The following is a 19,300-nucleotide window of genomic DNA, read 5'->3' on the forward strand; positions in this document are numbered from 1 at the left end:
GAGGAGCTCACCTAAGCCTGTGTTTTCTTCTAGGAGTTCTATGGTTTCAGGTCTCAGGTTCAAGTCTTTAATCCATTTTGAGTTAATTTTTGCATATTGTGCAGGATAGCGGTGCGGTTTTGTTCTTTTGCACGCGGCTGACCAGTTTTCCCAGCACCATTTATTGAAGAGACTGTCCTCCCCATTGTATATTCTTGGCTTCTTGGTTGTGAACTAGCTGACTGTATACGTGTGGGTTAGTTTCTGGGCTCTCTGTTCTGTCCCACTGATCTCTGTGTCTGTTTTGATGCCAGCACCACACCGTTTTGGTGACGATAGAGCTCTGTCATAGTTGGAATCAGGAAGGTGATGCCTCCAGCTTTGTTGTTCTTTCTTAAGATTGCTTTGACCGTATGGGTCTTTTGTGGTTCTCTACAAGTTGCAGGACTGGTTGTTCTTTTTCTTGGAAAATGCCATTGGACTTTTGATTGAGATTGCATTGAGTTTGTATGGTTTTGGTAGTGTGGACATTTTAATGCTATTACTCTTCCATTCTGTGAGCACCGAATATCTTTCCATTTATTTGTGTCTTCTGTTTGTTTCATCCGTGTCTTAGAGTTTTCAGTGTACCGTTCTTTCACCTCCTTGGTTGAGTTTATTCCTAGGTATTTCTTTCTTTTTGATGCAAGTGTAAGTGGGATTGTTTTCTTAATTTCTCTTTGTGATACTTTGTTATGCATGTAAAGAAATGCAACAGATTTTTGTATATTGATTTTATGTCCTGTAGCTTCACTGAATTTATTTTGACAGGGTTTTGGTGGCATCTTTATGGTTTTCTGTATAAAATATACTACTTTCTGTAAGTACTGGAGTTTTACTTCTTCCTTTCATTCAGCCCTGTCTCAGCTCTTGTTTGTCTCTCAAACCTTTATCTTGTACAAGCAGCCAGTTATATTTTTAATAGCCTCAGGGAAGTATGTACCAAATCTTCGGTGTCCCAGTGTAAGTGATTCTTTATAAAATAGACGAATGCCGTAGAGAGCGAAGTGGTTCTGGTAATGCTCCTGCTGACACCTTTGCCTTACGGAATATGGTCAGGGAAGGTCGTCTTCAGGGAGTGATATTGGAGCGGAGGCCTAAGTGGTAGCGGTGTAGCCTTGTGAAGATCTGGGATAAAGCTTTCCAGGTGGAAGGAAGAGCAAGTGTAAAGGCTACACTAAAACATGAGTTCAGCATGTTTTAGGAACAGAGAAAGGTTAGTGTGGCCACAGTGTGGTGGGGGAGGGGAGGGGAGGGGAGCAGGAGCTCAGTGCAATGGGCAGCTGTTGAAGGATTTTTTTTTTTTTTTAAAGATTTTATTTATTTATTCGACAGAGATAGAGACAGCCAGTGAGAGAGGGAACACAAGCAGGGGGAGTGGGAGAGGAAGAAGCAGGCTCATAGCAGAGGAGCCTGATGTGGGGCTCGATCCCATAACGCCGGGATCACGCCCTGAGCCGAAGGCAGACGCTTAACCGCTGTGCCACCCAGGCGCCCCAGCTGTTGAAGGATTTTAAGCAGAGAGCTGATGTGATCTTATTTTTGTATTACAAAAGAGCGTTTAGGTTGCAGTAGGGTATTTGGATTACAAACTATAATCGAGGTGAGAGGTGTTGGTGGCAGTGGAGATAGATATATAAGCGGAGGGATTCAGGATGTATTTCGGAGGGAGAACTAGTAGGTAGGTGCTGTCATTGTTTATCCTTTACAGGTAAAGAAACTGAAGGTCAGGGACTGCAGAAGGTTGGCCTCAGACAGCTGGGACATGGTGAAGCCGGGCTTCTAATTAAGTCCAGTTTTTGGTCCTGAGTTCCTAAGGATAATGCTAAGCACTTTGGGGGTGTATAAAGAAGATGTGCAAAGTTCGGTACTTAATTTTGGATATATGTATTGCACTTACACATACGTAGTCAGCACTCTTGGTGGCAAGAAGCAGGAACCCATCTCAAACAAAAAAAAGGCAAATGTGTTAGTTCATGTAAAATGCAGTGTGGAAAGTGCAGGGCTGACACTAAAATGAAGGATATCTGGATTTAGGAATTTGGAACATTGTAAGAACTTTCTGCATGTGTGTTTTTCTACTCTTAATTCTGTTATCTTTGACAGCTGTTAGTCTTTTGGTTGTTGTGGTTGAAGTGGGGACCATGATTGCTGCCAGCCTGTCCTTCGTTGTGTGACCTGAAAGAAGATAAGAGTCTGGCTCCACGGTTTTAATTAGTCTAGCTCTAATTGACCCAGCTGGAATTGAGGGCCCAAGCTTGGATCTAATGCGTCCGTGTGTGTCTTTGCCCACGTGTGTGAGCATGCTTCACTGTCAATGTGTATGTGTGTGAAGTAAGTATAATATCGTAGAATTTGACTTGTCTGAAGGACAGCCCTTACAGCATCTTGAGCTGCTTACAGTTCAGTGGAGAACCTGAAAAGTCAGTCCAGGAATCCGAGCGGCAAGTGTTGGTTAGAAGCCTAGAGGCGCATGGTTCCGGTTTTGCTTATGGGAGAGCCACGTAGCCCCACTCAGATCCAGTTAAGCACACAGTTCCAATAAGCTTGATTCTCGTTGAATGGTTCTGTAGGACGTGAGCAGCAGTGTCTGTGTGAAACCAGGACAGGCTTTGAGCTGTCTGCTGAAGAGACATGATTGACAGGAAAAGGTGAAACATAGTAATAAGAAAAAAGTAAGAAAAATTAAACTAAAACAACTTCAAAAGTTCTTCTATGGCTACTAGTATTTTAGGTGATTGTCCTGCATTCCCTGAGGGCATTCAGTTTGTACTTATTATGCACTTAAAATATGCTGGGTCTCCTGTGCGTAGTAACATAGATCTGGTTCCTGTCTTCAGAGTGACACTAAAATAAAACGGATTGTTTATACAGTGGAGTGATGGACTAGAGCGTGGGTTGGCCGTGGCAAGTCTTCATCTCTTCCCTGTAGACCAAGGCCCTGATGAGGGAGGTGGTGTGTTAGAGTCGTTACATGTAAGAATCAGAGGAGGATTTGAGTTCCTTTGTTGTCATGTTACCAGCAGTGTGCTCTTTGGCAAGTTGTTCAGCCTTTGTAATCTGTTTCCTTAACTGCAAAACAGTAACACCCACACGTGTTGTCAGAGTTTAGTAAAACACTGCCTGGCATGGTGGATTTTACTGTTAGAGCTCAGGTTTGGAGAAAGTTGCTGATTCGAAGACAGATAGGAACTATCGTACTGTTTATACGGAACATTGAATTAGCAACCAGGTCACAAGTCATAGATTATTAACATTAAAGTATTTATTAACCTGTAGTATCTTAGTATATTAAGGGCGATTTTGAAAAAGTCAAGGTGAGTAAGTCTGAATTTTCATTGCTGTGTATAGTTACTGTGTAAACAGTTTAGAAATGAAACAAATACCAGTAGTTATAATGATAAAATAAAGAAATCTTAACCAAGCTAGAAAAGCCAAGGGAAATTAATTTTGAGAATAACCTACCATGCATAGAATAAATTAGTTACTGAATACGTTACAGATATCCTTATATGGTTAAAGACCTTACAATGATAAAGTCTTAAAGTGAAGAAACCTGGGATAATTTTTAGTTCATCTCCTATTTTATAGTTCAATTAAAGCAAATTATTACTTGTACAGATTTGAATAACGAAAATTAGAGCCATTCTTTTTGCTTTGTAATAAATTTCAGTGAAGTAGGATTAATTGTGCAAATTGAATACCAGTAAAAGAAGACTCTACTCCATCAGTTAGCCTACCTGTCCCACCTTTCATCTTCACAGACCTTGACCTTTACATCCATTCATTCAACAAATACGGAGTGCCTGCTGTGTTTTATGGCAGGCATCATCTTTGAAGAGTTTTGCTATAGAGGAAGGTAAAACATCAAGCACATTGATAGTTAAAGTGTTTCACCTTGCAGACCTCTGGGGAGAGATTTCTATGGATTTAGAAGTTGTGCTCATCTCAGGCAAAATACAGGAGTTGATGGCATGTGGCAAAAAGTTTTTTTCTTCACCGAAGCTAGCAAAAGGAGACAGAAAGGGAATACAAGGTGAGAGAGATGGTTTATCACTACCCTTTCCCTTCGAGATGTATTTTTCAAATAACAAGTATATATTTAGGGTCAACTCTCTATGTAGTATTTTGGTAAATGATGGGAAAGAAACATGAAAGAGGAGTAACATGATCTCTGACCTCATGGAACCAACCCTGTCATTAAGACAAGACTCATTTGCAACAAGGGGAAACCACCACGCAGTCTCCCTTTCCTCTCTTTGCCCATGTGAAATAGTTCTCTGAAGGATTTTTCATCTCACAAGGATTTAGACCATAATCAATCTCTTTATTAAAAAAAAAGCCTGGTTATGACAGTTTTCAAATATTTACAAAAGTGGAGAAAATAGTACAACGAACCCCAACCCTCACAGCCAGCCTACGGTTTCAGCTGTGATCATCATTTTGTTCTGTTTGCTTGCTCCTTGCCTGTTTTCCTTCCTTTTCTTTTCTCTTTTCCCTTCCCTTCCCTTCCTTCCTTTTTTTCATTTCCAAGAAATTTATGATATCATGCATATTTTACCCTATATAACACAGAAGTGTATTGTGACATTATTTTCGATGCCTGTATTTTATCATATATATTTAGTGAATATACCCAACCTAATCTCTAATGATGGGCATTTTTATTATTGTTATTATTGTAGCTTATTCCTTATGAATATTACTACCTGGGACATCCTTATATGCCTTTAGCTCTTTAACACTTTTATGTACACATGGGGCATTTTCTTGGAATGGAATTTACTGGAAACGAAATTGCTGAAGCCAAGGGTATGCACCTTTGACCAATTGCTACATAATACCAAACTGATCTTCAGAAATACAGTAATTCTTACTCCCATCAACAATGTGCCTGTTTATCTTTGCTAATCTGAGTTTTTTGTTAGTCTATTAATTGTGACAATCTCCTAGTATCGTAGATTAAAAAAAATTTGTGTGCACTTAAAAACTATTGAGGCTAGATATCTTTATTCTTATTATGAACCATTTATATTTCTTCTTTTGTGAGTTCGGGCTAATCTTTCATAAACATCACTTTCATTCTTTATTCAGAAACCATAGTATCATTATTTCTTATATTTGATGTTTAAGACTCTTCATAATTCGGCCCTCGCCTATTTTTCTAACTTAATACTTTTCTTGCAAGAGTCATTCTACTCCAGTAAGTAGTTCCTCATTCTTAAACTTCTTTCTGTTCATTTTTTTTCTTGGATTCATTTTTTTTTTTTTTTTAAAGATTTTATTTATTTATTTGACAGAGATAGAGACAGGTCAGTGAGAGAGGGGACACAAGCAGGGGGAGTGGGAGAGGAAGAAGCAGGCTCCCAGCAGAGGAGCCTGACGTGGGGCTCGATCCCGTAACGCCGGGATCACGCCCTGAGCCGAAGGCAGACGCTTAACCGCTGTGCCACCCAGGCGCCCCTTCTTGGATTCATTTTTAAGAATNCCCACAACGCCGGGATCACGCCCTGAGCTGAAGGCAGACGCTTAACCGCTGTGCCACCCAGGCGCCCCTCTTGGATTCATTTTTAAGAATTTTTTTTACTTGTTTTCTTAATGTTTTACTTTCTACTTTTCCTTTGCCTGTTTAAATCCTTCAGAACCCTTATAGTCCATCTTGTGATAAAGTCCCTGCAAATTCTGTGGACTTCATCAGTTTCCTCTTACTTGAATTTCCACTATACCTATTGTTTCTACCGCTAGATTTAGTAGCAAATTATAGACTGTTGTGTTATTTCTCAGACACCAGCTGTGGCTGGGGCCGTAAATACACAGCTATGGACAAACATAGTCTCTGTCCTTGTGAAGTTATGCACAGTTATTATTATAGTATAATAATGGTGCATTTATTTCGACATCTTTGCTTTATTAGAAAGTTGAACTTCTTTTAGTGTATCTCTGTTATATGGGAATCATACACAGATTTTTAGATGTGTACTTACATGTCCCCAGTTGGACTGTAAGATTATTGAAGGTATAAACCATGTTTTATACTTCTCTATTCCTTATAGCACCTGACTCAGTTCTCGGCATGTAGCCATCACTAAGTGTGTACTTGTTCTGTTAATGTAGTAACGGAAGTTGTAGACTTTGGAGTCACCCACCAGCCCTCATATGACAAGACCTGGTGAACTGTGTGTGTAGCACTTGCAAGTTACTTAGCCTCTCTCATGCTTGTTTCCTTCTGTGTGAAATATCTGCTTTATAAGGTGTTCATGTGGGTTAAGTAAGATAATGCACGTAAAGCATTCAGCACAGTGCTTGGTGCAGACTAAGTGCTCATTAAAGATCCCTCGTATTGTAATAGTTAACCCTCTCAAACCAGAAACTGCCTCAGCAGACTCCCTAGCTCCTGTCATCGAAGACTCAACTAGATTCTGTTTAGTTTCTTCAGTTGCCTTGTCCTCTCCTTTTAATCCTCACTGTAACCCACAATAAGAAAGACATTATTTTGTGGTTTCGTATACAGTCTGCTCATTTGCACATACCTGAAATGAAAGTTCTACAAAATAATATTCACTGTTATTATGTATTATGCTCTCTGCTTTTTTCTGTTTTGTGTTAAAGAAAACTGGTTACAGCCATTAACACACTTCAGAACAACAGTATGAAACACACGCTGGATTTTTGGAATTTGCAGAAGTTGGACTACTACCCAGTCACACAGCCTTGACTTCTCAGTGAAATAGAAACTGGGAATGAAGGGACAAGGCTCGGGGCTCATTCCACCTGCACGTGCTCTCTCTTCCCCCTGGGTTCTGTGTAGTTAGGTTCACGTGTTGTCAGTCTGGCCTCGCCGCTGTGGGCAGGAGTGCTCAGCCGTGCGTGGTCCAGTGCTGGTACCGGAGGAGATGACTCAGGACTCAGACACACCGTCCCACCTTGGCAAGGCAGGAATTTCTCAAGCACTTTTTGTGTGTATTGTTTCTCTTAGGAAATCGGCATCCTTGGGTTTTAAAGTTGTTAGCATAATTCTCAAAAAAAGGGACTTGAAAAAAACATTTTATTACAGAAATTTTTTAACATTTAAAAAGGAGGCAGAATAGTATAATGAATCCCATCATCTAAATTTAGCTTCAGTTATTATCAACATTATGTCAATTCGAAGGAGAATTTTTAACAAAGAACTTTTAAGACACACATAATTCCCTTCCTTAGAACAGATGATCTTTGTTTCAGAAGATATATATCAGCCTTAGCGTACCATGCTTGAGTACCCACGACCTATTCATTTTACTTGATGCCGGCAGGAAGAATAAGGAATTCTGTGACGTGAGGGAGCAGTGATGGGGTGGGTGGATTCTGTTGAGGATGGCCTAGGACACCAGACCCTGGCCATGTTACCCGGAGTATTTCAGCCGCCTTGTTGACCAGTCTGCTCTTAGGGGAGTAGACATTCGTTGCATTTATCTTCTGTTTAAAACCTTTGATTCTTTGTTCCCTGCCCTATTTATAGAATAAAAATCCCAAACCATAGATTTTCTTTAATAATCTGGCTCCAGCCTACCTTTTTAGTTTTCTCTTCCACGCTCTGTCTCTTCCCTACCATATTCAGTTTCTTCTTATTGCTTGAATACTCAATCCATTTTGGACTTGTAATTATTTTTCAAGATCCAATTTAGATTTCATCCTATAGATGAGACCTTTTTAACTACCCCAGAAGTATCTAGTTCCTCTGCCTGCTTTTCTGTTTGTGGGGCATGAGTGTGTGTGTGCGTGTGTGCGTGTGTGTGTGTGTGTGTGTTGCCGCTTAACTGGGTTGTATGTGTTAGTTTATGTTGCTGCCTTCCCTGTGCTTCACTAGACAGGGCTCCTCTTCCAAAGCAGGGCTCATATCTCAGTCGTCTCTGTCTCCTCACCACTTCCCTGCTGCCTGCACATGGTAGCTGTCCAGTGATGGCTTGTGGAATGACTGTATTTAGAATTTTAGAATCTAATTTTAACACATATTCTCTCCAGATAAGAATTCATCAGTTTATTTTTTTCATTTTGTTTTGAATATTTTTCAGTTTTTTTCCTCCCCTCCTTGGGGACTTCTATTAAAATTTCTAAAGAGAACACAAGTTCTGTAGCCTTTTTCTTGGGGTGAATATGCCTTGGTAAACTAGTGTAGAGTATCCACCTTCAGTGCTCCGGCAGTGAAGGTGAGTAAGATCTGCTTTCATGATGCTTAATGTTTGGCTGTTGTTGAACAGTATGGTTTTATGGAGCTAAAAAGCAAAGCGGGGTGGAGTAGGTTTGTGTTTCTAATAGCCTTGACCAATTTTTGATATGTTTCAGCTCATGGAATGCTGTGTAAATGCCCTGGTGACATCCTTTAAAGAGACTATCTTAGCAGAGTGCCAAGGCATGATCAAGCGAAATGAAACTGAAAGTAGGTAAAACATCACATAAAGTTCTCATAATCTTTTAAGAGGGTATCTTTGGAGCAGATTACTTTTAATAAGCTGCTGTTAGATCATCCTTTCCTATGTAGCTATATTTTTTAGTAAGCTGTGCTTAAGGAAAATGATAAGATATTTAACAGCAGTACTGTAAAGAAGGTTATAAATTTACATTTTAAACATTCCACCCTTAGGTATCAATACTTGTGTGTAGAGAATGGGGGTGGATTTCAGTTTGTTCTCAGATGTACGGCTCTGCTTTTAAAGACTAATTTAAATGATAAACATCTGGGAGATACTAGAAGTAGGTATTTGACTTTTGTGTGGAACTTCTTGGTGAATATTTTTAGAAAGTAATACAACAGTCCATGTTACTGATCTTCATCCCTCTCCCCTAAAATATGTAACAGTTTAAGATATCTGCAAGTGCACTTATTTATTACTGACACATTTTCTTAATAAAGATAGATTTTGGGAGGTTGCAAGTATATTACAGCCAATGTGGTAAAAGTTACCTGCATTTCTACTACATGGAGATAGCAGCTTTTAACCTTTTGATGTATTCCTCTCCGGGTTTCATTGTGTATAATTGCAAGGTCCTATTTAATCTAGTTGCATTTAAAGTATGTACTTCGGTTTATTTAGAGTCATACACTTGTAGTTTTGTAGTAAAAAGCTCATTGGCATAAATGAAATACTTGAATTTCTGTGTGCCAGGCTAAACAGTTATTTCTGATCCATGTTGGGCTCCCTTCAAAAGTATTTTTGTAATGGGAACCAGTTCTATGCAGCAAGATTTTTGTGAAGGTCAATTAAATGGTGTAACGAGAAAGTGCTTTTATAAACTGAAAAATTCCTTATGAATACAGTTTTATATTATCTCTGATACACTTTTATAATCACTTTGAATAGTCTGATGATGTGATTTTTTTTTTTGCCACTTGATGATGTGGCGCCAATGTATTTAATGTTGTGTCTACTTTATGAAATATACTACACTTCTGTGTAAACTTTTGTACTACTTAGAATAAAAAATATTCCATTATCATATGGTCTCATTGATATTTGGAATTTAAGAAACAAGGCAGAGGATCATAGGGGACGAGAGGAAAAAATGAAGTAAGATGAAACCAGAAAAAAAAAAAAAGATGAAACCAGAGAGGGAAACAAACCATAAGAGACTCTTAATCTTAGGAAACAAACTGAGGGTTGCTGGGGGGTGGGTGATAAGTGGGTGATGGACATTAAGGAGGGCATGTGATGTAATGAGCACTCGGTGTTATATGCAACTGATGAATCACTGACCTGTACCCCTGAAACAAATAATACATTATATGTTAATTAATTGAATTTAAATTAAAAAATTAGAAAATAAATAAAAATATTCTGTTGAGTTGAAGGTCAAATGACTCACCTTTTAAGAGGAGTTAAGTTTTGTGGTGTGTGATCACTTTTAATTAGAGTTTCTTTTAAAAATAATTTTTGTCAGAGAAAGTGGATCGGTAAGTTATAGTACTTACTATAACAACTCCTAATTATATCCAAAGAATACTAGTAAGGTTCTCAATTTCCAACTAATATTTCTCCAGACTTTTACTATCCTAGGTATTCTAGATCCAAGATACAAATCAAAGAGAAAATTTATTTTGATGGATGAGATGATTACATGAGTGTGTTCTGTTGTTTCAGAATTACATTTAATGTTTTCATTGATGGACAAAGTTCCCAATGGGATAGAGCCAATGTTGAAAGACTTGGAGGAACATATCATTAGTGCTGGCCTGGCGGATATGGTGGCAGCTGCTGAAACTATTACTACTGTAAGTTTCCTCTGTGGTGGTGATAGATGTGCGTCAGGGTTGTTCTCTAAATGTGGGATTGGGTATTTAAAATCGTAATTGATGACAAAACAGTAGTGTTGGAATGCCTTTTAATATCAAGAAAAAAATTTTTCAGAGAATTTCCCAAATTTTAGAGCTACAGTGTTTTATTAAAATTTCCTTTATATTTTCTCATTTTTTATATTTTCTTTTTTAAAAAACTCAATTGAGTATAAAACATTTTATTTTTAGGACTCTGAGAAATACGTTGAGCAGTTACTTACATTATTTAATAGATTTAGTAAACTCGTCAAAGAAGCTTTTCAAGATGATCCGCGATTTCTTACTGCAAGAGATAAGGTATATATTCTTGTATATTAACAGTATTGTCATGATGTCCTTTAAAAAGAAACTTGCACCATTATGCTACTAAATTATAAACTAAAAACGTAGCAACTTTGATTTTTTATCTGTGGAGGACAACCATTTTTATTATATTTGGTTTGTTACATGTTTTTGTAAGAATTGGGTATGCTTATGAAGTAGAATCTAGTTAGGAAATTTCTCTCTCCTCATTTTTTCGAGAATTTTTTTAAATATTGAATTCCTATTCATCCGTCCTTTAAGACCCACCTCAAAGTACACTTCTCAAACTTCCCTGATACCCTGCCTCAGGGGTATATAAAGCTCCCAAATTTATTATATCAGGTCTGTTCTCTCCCTTACACACTAAGCTTGACATTGCCACACCGGTGTTTAATAGAGGCCATAGACACCTTTAAAATATCAAACTGTATTTTAAATATTAAAAATAATGTTCATTTCATTGTAAATTCTTTGCAGGCGTACAAAGCAGTTGTTAATGATGCTACCATATTTAAACTTGAATTACCTTTGAAGCAGAAAGGGTAAGTTTTTAAAACTGACATTTAAGATTCTTAACTTTTTTAGAGTGTTTTATACATTATTGGGTATGCGTAGTGCCCTATCTCCCTAAATCTCTTAGCTTTGATTTTTGTTGCTGTTGTTGTTTTTTTTACTTTTATGATTTTTTGCTACCTTTGAATATTAAAAACTGTCTCAAATTTTAATTTTTTTTTTAAGATTTTTTTATTATTTATTCAACAGAGATAGAGACAGCCAGCGAGAGAGGGAACACAAGCAGGGGGAGTGGGAGAGGAAGAAGCAGGCTCATAGTGGAGGAGCCCGATGTGGGGCTCGATCCCATAACGCCGGGATCACGCCCTGAGCCGAAGGCAGACGCTTTACCGCTGTGCCACCCAGGCGCCCCTCAAATTTTAATTTCATATTATCTCCTTTTGTGACCCAAAAATGTTGATCTTATTTTTTAAGTAGAAAACTGTTCTTAATCCTTTAGAATCTCTACGTGATTGTTTTTTCCTCCTTATTAGTCACTAAAGTTACTGTATTACTTATAAAAGCATAGAATATAACTTGGTTCACCGTAATAAAAGAGGTAAGTCAGTTTTAATGTAAATATTTATATTGCCATTTAAAAAATCAAAACTTAATTAAAATGGATTAATTAATAAATTTAAAAATTAATAAACCTGAGCTAGTTTTGGTACCTTTAGAGTAGTACTAAGCACTGAAGGTTAATTGGAAAAATGTTTTGATACAATTTCTAACTAAGAATTGCTATTTTAAAGGCACCTGGGTGGCTCAGTCAGTGAAGCATATGCCTTCGGCTCAGGTCATGATCCCAGGGTCCTGGGATCAAGTCCCATATCTGGCTCTTTGTTCAGTGGGGAGCCTGTTTCTCCCTCTGCCTGCCACTCCCCTGTTTGTGCACTCTCTCTTTCTCTCTCTCTCTGACAAATAAGTAAATAAAATCTTTAAAAAAAAATTTTTTTTTAAAGATTTATTTATTGGAGAGAGAGAGTGAGCACGTGCATTCATGCACTTGAATGGCGGGGAGTGGCAGAGGGAGAGAGAATCTCAAGCAGACCCCCCACTGAACAGGGAGTCCCAGCATGGGGCTGGAGCCCACGACCCTGAGATCATGATCTGAGCTGAAATCAAGAGCCACTCAGCTGACTGAACCACCCAGGTGCCCCAAGAATTGCTATTTATTTATGATTTATTTTACAGAGCACATGGAGGAGGGAGGGGCAGAGGGAGAGAGAGAATCCCAAGCCGACTCCCCACTGAGTGCAGAACTGGTCAGGGGCTCAGTCCCACAGCCCTGAGATCATGATCTGAGCTGAATCCGAGAGTCGGCTGCCTAACTGACTGAGCACCTAGAATTGCTTTTTTTTTTTTTTTCTTTTAAAGATTTTATTCATATTCAACAGAGATAGAGACAGCCAGTGAGAGAGAGAACACAAGCAGGGGAGTGGGAGAGGAAGAAGCAGGCTCAAAGCGGAGGAGACTGATGTGGGACTCGATCCCACAACGCTGGGATCACGCCCTGAGCCGAAGGCAGACGCTAACCGCTATGCCACCCAGGCGCCCCTAGAATTGCTTTTTTAAACAAAATTTATATATAATGCTAAAATACTTGAAAAGTAGCTTTCTTAAGAACGAAAAGTAATTGTTTAGAATTCTTTATTTTAATCGTTTTCATTTTGTCTTTTTTAGCTGTATAAGTTGAATGATATTATAGTGGAAGATACAGTGGAAGACCCTGGAAGGGGTCATACAGTGTTACAGTACCTGACATAGTTTAAGAGGCATTTGTCTTGTTTTCTTTATACATTGTGAAATGTATGAAGTACATAAACGTTGTGTCTTCAGAACCTCTTCATATGGAAGTCTGGAAAAGACTTCCTTATTCACCCCTGCTCCTAGCATTTTTTAAAATTTTCAAATTTTTTCAGTCTGTTGCTTTATCAAATATGTATCTCTTTACCCATCCATCAGTCAGCTTTTTAAATGGATTTCAAAAGACGTTTCAGGGGACACCTAGGTAACTGTCAGTTAAGCATCTGCCTTCGGCTGAGGTCATGATCTCAGGATCGTGGGGTGGACCCCTATGCGGGGCCCCTTGTTCAGCGGGGAGTCTGCTTCTCCCTCTCCCTCTGCGCCCCCCCGCGCACTCGTGTGCATACTTGTGGGCTCTCTCCCCCTCTTGCTCAAATAAATAAAATCTTAAAAAAAGAAAGTTGTTTCAGGCACCAGTAACTTTTATTTCCTGAACACTTCAGCATGCAGTCATTAATTGACTTTAGTGTTGGTGTATGTTTTCAGATAAAATTTACACGCTGACGTATGCATAAGTCCTAAGTGTACAATTTTGTGAGATTTGGCAAATGCGCCTACACCCCTTTTAAGATGTACCATGTGTTCATCACCCTTGAGAATTACCTCATGCCCATTCCGTCAGTGATCCCCCTGCTTCCTTCCCGAGGCAGCTGTTCTGCTTATTTCAACGTAGATTACTTTTGCCTGATCTAGGACTTTATATAAATGGAATCATACAATATGTACTTTGTCAAGTTTTTTTCAGTGCAGCATAGTGTTTCTGAGATTCACCCATGTTTTTGCAAATCAGTGGTTTGTTTTCCCAAGTGTTTGTACCGCTTTACCCTCTACCAGTAAAATAAGGGAGTACCAGTTGATCCTCATTTTCACCAACATTTAGTGTTGTCATTTTAATTTTAGTCATTCTAGATGTGCGTAGTGATTATCTCATTATGGTTATAATTCCATTTCCCTCATGACTGTTGCTGTTGAGCACTTTTTCTTGTACTATTTGGCCTTCTTATATTTTACTTTATAAAGTATCTGTTCCATTTTTTTCCACTTTTTTTTTCCATTGCATTATTCCTTTGTATTAGGGAGCTGTAGACATTTTTAGATATTCTGTACGTAGATTCTTTGAGAGATACATGCTTTTCTTTTATGGTTTTTGCTTTTTTATGTTTTGTCTAGAAACCTTTGTTTCTACCCCTATGACATAAAGATAATCTTTTTTGTTTCTTCTAGAAGCTTTATAATTTTAGCTTTCACATTTAGTTCTAACATCCATCTTAAATTAATGATTATTTATAATGTAAGTAGGGGATTAAATTTAATGATTTTTTTCCTTTTCCATATGGGTAGCAAGTGGTTTCATCACCATTTGCTGGAAATGCTTTCCATCTCCACTGCATTGCTTCAGTACCTTTTGTCAAAAACCAAGTGACTTAAAAATGTGTGTGTATTTCTGGGCTCTCTTTTATTCCATTGATTTATTTGGGTATCCTTCGGCCATTACTGCATAGTCCTAATTAATACAGTTCTGTAGTCAGTAGAGTAGTTTAATTTTGTTCTTTTTTTCCACGAACACTTTTGATGTTCTAGTATTTTGTTAGTATATAGAAATACAGTTGATTTTTGTATATTGATTTTATATCCTGCTACCTTGTCAAAGCTGTTAGTTCTAGTAATTGTTTTATAGATTTCTTAAGAGTTTTCTATGTAAATAATCATGTAGTCTGTGACTACAGACAGTTTTATTTGATCTTTATGCCACTTGTTTCTTTTTCTTGCCTTGCTACACTGGTAAGGGTCATAAGAAAGTGTTGAATAGAAGTAGTTAGAGTGGGCATCCCTGTCCTTTTTGTCAAGCTTGGGGGGAACCTTCAGTATTTTATCACTAAGTACAGAGTTAGCTGAGGGTTTTTCATAGATGCCCAATAGATTGCTTTTTATTCCTAGCTTGTTAAAAGTTTTGATAACGAATGGGTATTGACTTTTATTAAATGCTTTCTCTGTGTTGAAATGAGCATAGGTTTTTCCTCCATATTCTTCTGATGTGGTATATACATTGGTTTTTTAAAAAAACAATTAACCAAGGTTGAATTGCTAGGATAAACTCTACTTGGCTATGATGTATATTATTCTTTTTATATAGTCATGCATTCAGTTCACTAATAATGTTGGTTAGATTTTTTTTTTTCATCTATATTCATGAAGGATTTTACCTCTTTCTTTTCTGGTCTTTGTGCCCTGTATAATTTTCATTTTTGTCATGTCTTTGTCATTTTCTGGTATGAGGATTATGCTGGCCTTGTAAGAAGGATTGAGAGTAATTTCCTCCTTTTGTATGTTCTGAAAGAATTCGTGTAATTGGTATTACTTCTTCCTTATGTGTTTGATAGAATTCATAAGTAAAACCAATTGGGCTTGGGGTTTTCTTGATGGGCTGATGTTGATCCCAAGTTCAGCCTCTTTAGATTTCTCATGTAACCTTGTTTTAGTTGTGGTCAGGTGTGTTTTTCGAGGACCTTGTTCACTCTGAGTTGTCGGACTTACTTTAGGGCCTCATTACGATGAGGAATACATCCACAAGGAAACAAGACCAGACACTGTAGTTGTAAATGAGTGTGTGTATCTCTACGTTTGTCCACTGAGAGGGCCTAGCAGCAGTGACACCCCAAAAGCAGTGAACACAACTAGGACAGATCTACTCCACTAAATATTGTCATCTGCTGAAAGAAATTAGGGCTCTGTGAAAAATGGCTGATTCTACCAGAGGTAGACTGTTTCTTAACAAAACGGCAGCCCAGTCCCTGATTGGATTACAGTGATTAGCCTCTTCCTAGCAGAACAGAGTGTGAACCCACTCATAATGGAAGATGACATCATCGGCTGCCTCTGTGATGCTTTTGTATTAGTGCCCAGCATTCAGTGTGACATTCCCAGGCTTGTGAAGGCAGGGATACTTAGGATCAATTAAGAGAAAAACGTTTTTAGAAACACTCTCAGATGATCCCAGTGTTGGAGTTAGCAGATAAGGACTTTAAAATAATTAACATCAATAGCTTAAGCACACTGATACACCACTCACACCCACTGGAATGGCTAAAATTGAGAAGACATTAACAAGTGTTGGTGAGGATGTGGAGAGATTGGATTCATATATGGCTCATATATGCAGCTACTTTGGAAATAGTTTGATAGTTCCTCAAGAAGTTAAATATAGAATTAAATTAACTGTATAACCCAGCAATTCCACTACTGGGCATATACCCAAGAGAAGAAAAATGTACACCCTCTCAAAAGTTTGTACATGGATGTTTCTAGCAGCATTATTCTTAATAGCCTTCCCCAAAAGGAAACAACCCAAATGCCCATTGTCTGATGAACGGGTAAGCAAAATGTGGTAAATCCATGCAATGCAATATTATCCACCCATAAACCGGAATGAAATTCTGACACATGCTACAACATGAATGAAACACTGAGAATATGCTAAGGGAAATCAACGACACATAGAAGGACACATTTTCTATCATTCCACTTATATGAGGTATCTAGGATAGGCAAATGCACTGATATAAAAAATAAAATAGACATTAACAGAGCCTGGGGCTGGGGGGAGTAGGAAGTTACTGTTTAGTGGGTGTAGGGTTTCTCTTTAGGACAGTGAAAAGGTTCTGCACACAGATAGTGGTCATATTTGTAGAACATTGTGAGTGTACTTAATGCCCCGGAATTGTAAACTTAAAAATGGTTAAAATGGTAAATCTTTTTACCACAATAAAAAAGGTAAATATTTTTTAAGAAATGAACTACTAGTGGGGCACCTGGGTGGCATGGTGGTTAAGCGTCTGCCTTCAGCTCAGGGCGTGATCCTGGCGTTATGGGATCGAGCCCCATATCAGGCTCCTCCGCTATGAGGCTGCTTCTTCCTCTCCCACTCCCCCTGCTTGTGTTCCCTCTCTTCGCTGGCTGTCTCTATCTCTGTCGCATAAATAAATAAAATCTTTAAAAAAAAAAAGAAATGAACTACTAGTATATGTTACAAGGATGAATCTTAAGAACGTTATGCTAAGTAAAATAAGTCAGTCACAAAAGACCGCATATCGTATGGTTCCCTTTATTGAGATGTTCAGAGTAAGGAAATCCATAAAGACAGAAGGTAGATGAGTTGTAGCCAGGGGCTGGGAGGGAGACAGAGCTGGACAATGACATTTGACTGCTAATGAGTATGGGCTTTCTTTTGGGCATAATGAAAATGTTTTGAAATTTCATTTTGATGATAGTTGCACTAGTTTGTAGATATACTTAAAAAACATTGAATTGCGTACTTCAAATGGATGAGCTGCATGGTATGTGAATTATATTTTAGTAATAATAAGTTTAAATAGAACAGAAGTAATAAAGAATACATATTAATGGACAAATAGGTGGAAATTGTTACCTGAGAAAAGGTAAAATATCTATAGCAATGTTTAATTGGAATTATAGAGAACAGAAAAGGGGGACATAAGCAATATTTGAAGAGCTATTGACCAGAAATTTCCAAAATGGATATAAGATGCCAGCTCTTACATTCATGCATCTCTTTGAGTCCCAAGCAGAATAAGTACAAATTAAACCATTCCTAAGTATGTCATAGTGAAACAGCTAAAAACTGAAAACGAACAAGTTCTAAAACAGCCACCAGAGGGGAAAAGACACTGCCTTCACAGAAACAACACTGAAAGGCTGACCGTTTTCTTCTCAGCAGGCAAATGGGAGGAAAGGAGACAGACCACTGCAGTTAGGGCAGCAGTTTACGCAGGAGCTAGGCATTGTCACTGTGAATAAATGGGAAGACATAGAGGGATTCTTGGGAAGTAAGTTAGTGGTCTTCTGGTTGTAGGAAAACCTTCCTGGAGTCTACCGGTGTGGACGCTGGAAATCAGCTCCACATCTGCTCTCCTCTACACTGGAGCCCTCTGGTGGGAGTATTGCTACAATTTGTCCTCTCCACTTCTTCCCACAGTGAATCTTCTCTGCTTTATGAAGAAAGGCGTACCTCTCTCTGTTCTTACTGTGGTGTGTTGCCTTGAAACATGAAAAGCCTCCAAGTTTCATAAGAAAGGAATATTTTAGGGTGCCTGGGTGGCTCAGTCGGTTAAACATCTGCATTCAGCTCAGGTCATGATCCCAAGGTCCTGGGATAGAGTCTTGCATTGGGCTCGCTGCTCAGTGGCAAGTCTGCTTCTCCCTCTCCCTCTGCTCCTCCTCCCCCGCCCCCCCATGCTTGCACATGCTTGCACTCTCTCCCTCTCTCTGAAATAAATAAATAAAATATTTTTTCTTAAAAAAAAGAAAGGAATATTTTGAAATATTGGGATTGATGTACAGAAAATGAATTAACTCAGCGTCAGATCCTTTTGCAAGTTACATGGTTTCCAGTTCTTGGCTTCCACACAATTGATGGCTAATTTGATGCATTACTAAAAATAACCTTTTTGTTAGATCTGTATGTATTTTTTAAGTACATAACTCAGGAGGTTCTCAACGAGTGNTACAGAAAATGAATTAACTCAGCGTCAGATCCTTTTGCAAGTTACATGGTTTCCAGTTCTTGGCTTCCACACAATTGATGGCTAATTTGATGCATTACTAAAAATAACCTTTTTGTTAGATCTGTATGTATTTTTTAAGTACATAACTCAGGATGTTCTCAACGAGTGGCATAACATCAGAAAAACTTCTTCCAGTCCCATGTACTTACTTATGTGAATAAGATTTTTCAGGATAGACGTACAGTTATAAAAATAAAAAGTAAATAAAATTGATTGTAGTTTCTGGATTCGTTAAGTAGGAGGGAAAAATTTCATCTACCTCACGAAGATTTAGCATGTGTGTTATACACACAGACATGACATGATTATGTTGTTTTTGGTAAGTTGTGTACTGAAAATAATTTGAATAACTCAGTTCTGTGAAGAATAACACTTGAATTTTATATAAACAAATTTTAAAATGTTGAACTTTATTTACATTTATAATTTAGAGAAGCTGGATAAAGAATAAATGCCGGATAAAGAATAAATTCAGGACTTACAAGCATAAAAATACAGTACATTGGTTTCTAAATTTTGTTAGCAAAGTAAAATAGAGATCCAAGTTCTTCATTGTTTAAGGAAAGTGTGTTTAGTTTTCTTAAATGGGTAATAGTAGGTATCACAAAACTGGAATTTAGGTTACGTTGGATACTTTCCAAAGAACAGTTTTTTCTTTACATAATAATGAAAAGTTCTAAATGTTAACTTATAAATATGCAAGGATTTATACAATTTTTTCAGAAGTATT

General features: G+C 38.0%; 1 protein-coding gene across 1 annotated transcript in view; it reads left to right on the forward strand.

The window, feature by feature from the left end:
• Positions 1–19,300, forward strand: part of CUL5 (cullin 5) — a 55,817-nt gene that overhangs the window by 20,041 nt on the left and 16,476 nt on the right. Inside the window, exons 7-10 of the mRNA XM_034665617.1 lie at positions 8,341–8,434; positions 10,134–10,264; positions 10,517–10,624; positions 11,108–11,172. Coding sequence (XP_034521508.1) covers positions 8,341–8,434; positions 10,134–10,264; positions 10,517–10,624; positions 11,108–11,172 — 398 coding nt within the window. The remainder of the gene's footprint in view (positions 1–8,340; positions 8,435–10,133; positions 10,265–10,516; positions 10,625–11,107; positions 11,173–19,300) is intronic.

This window comes from Ailuropoda melanoleuca, chromosome 8 (assembly GCF_002007445.2).
Source record: "Ailuropoda melanoleuca isolate Jingjing chromosome 8, ASM200744v2, whole genome shotgun sequence".
NCBI lineage: Eukaryota > Metazoa > Chordata > Mammalia > Carnivora > Ursidae > Ailuropoda > Ailuropoda melanoleuca.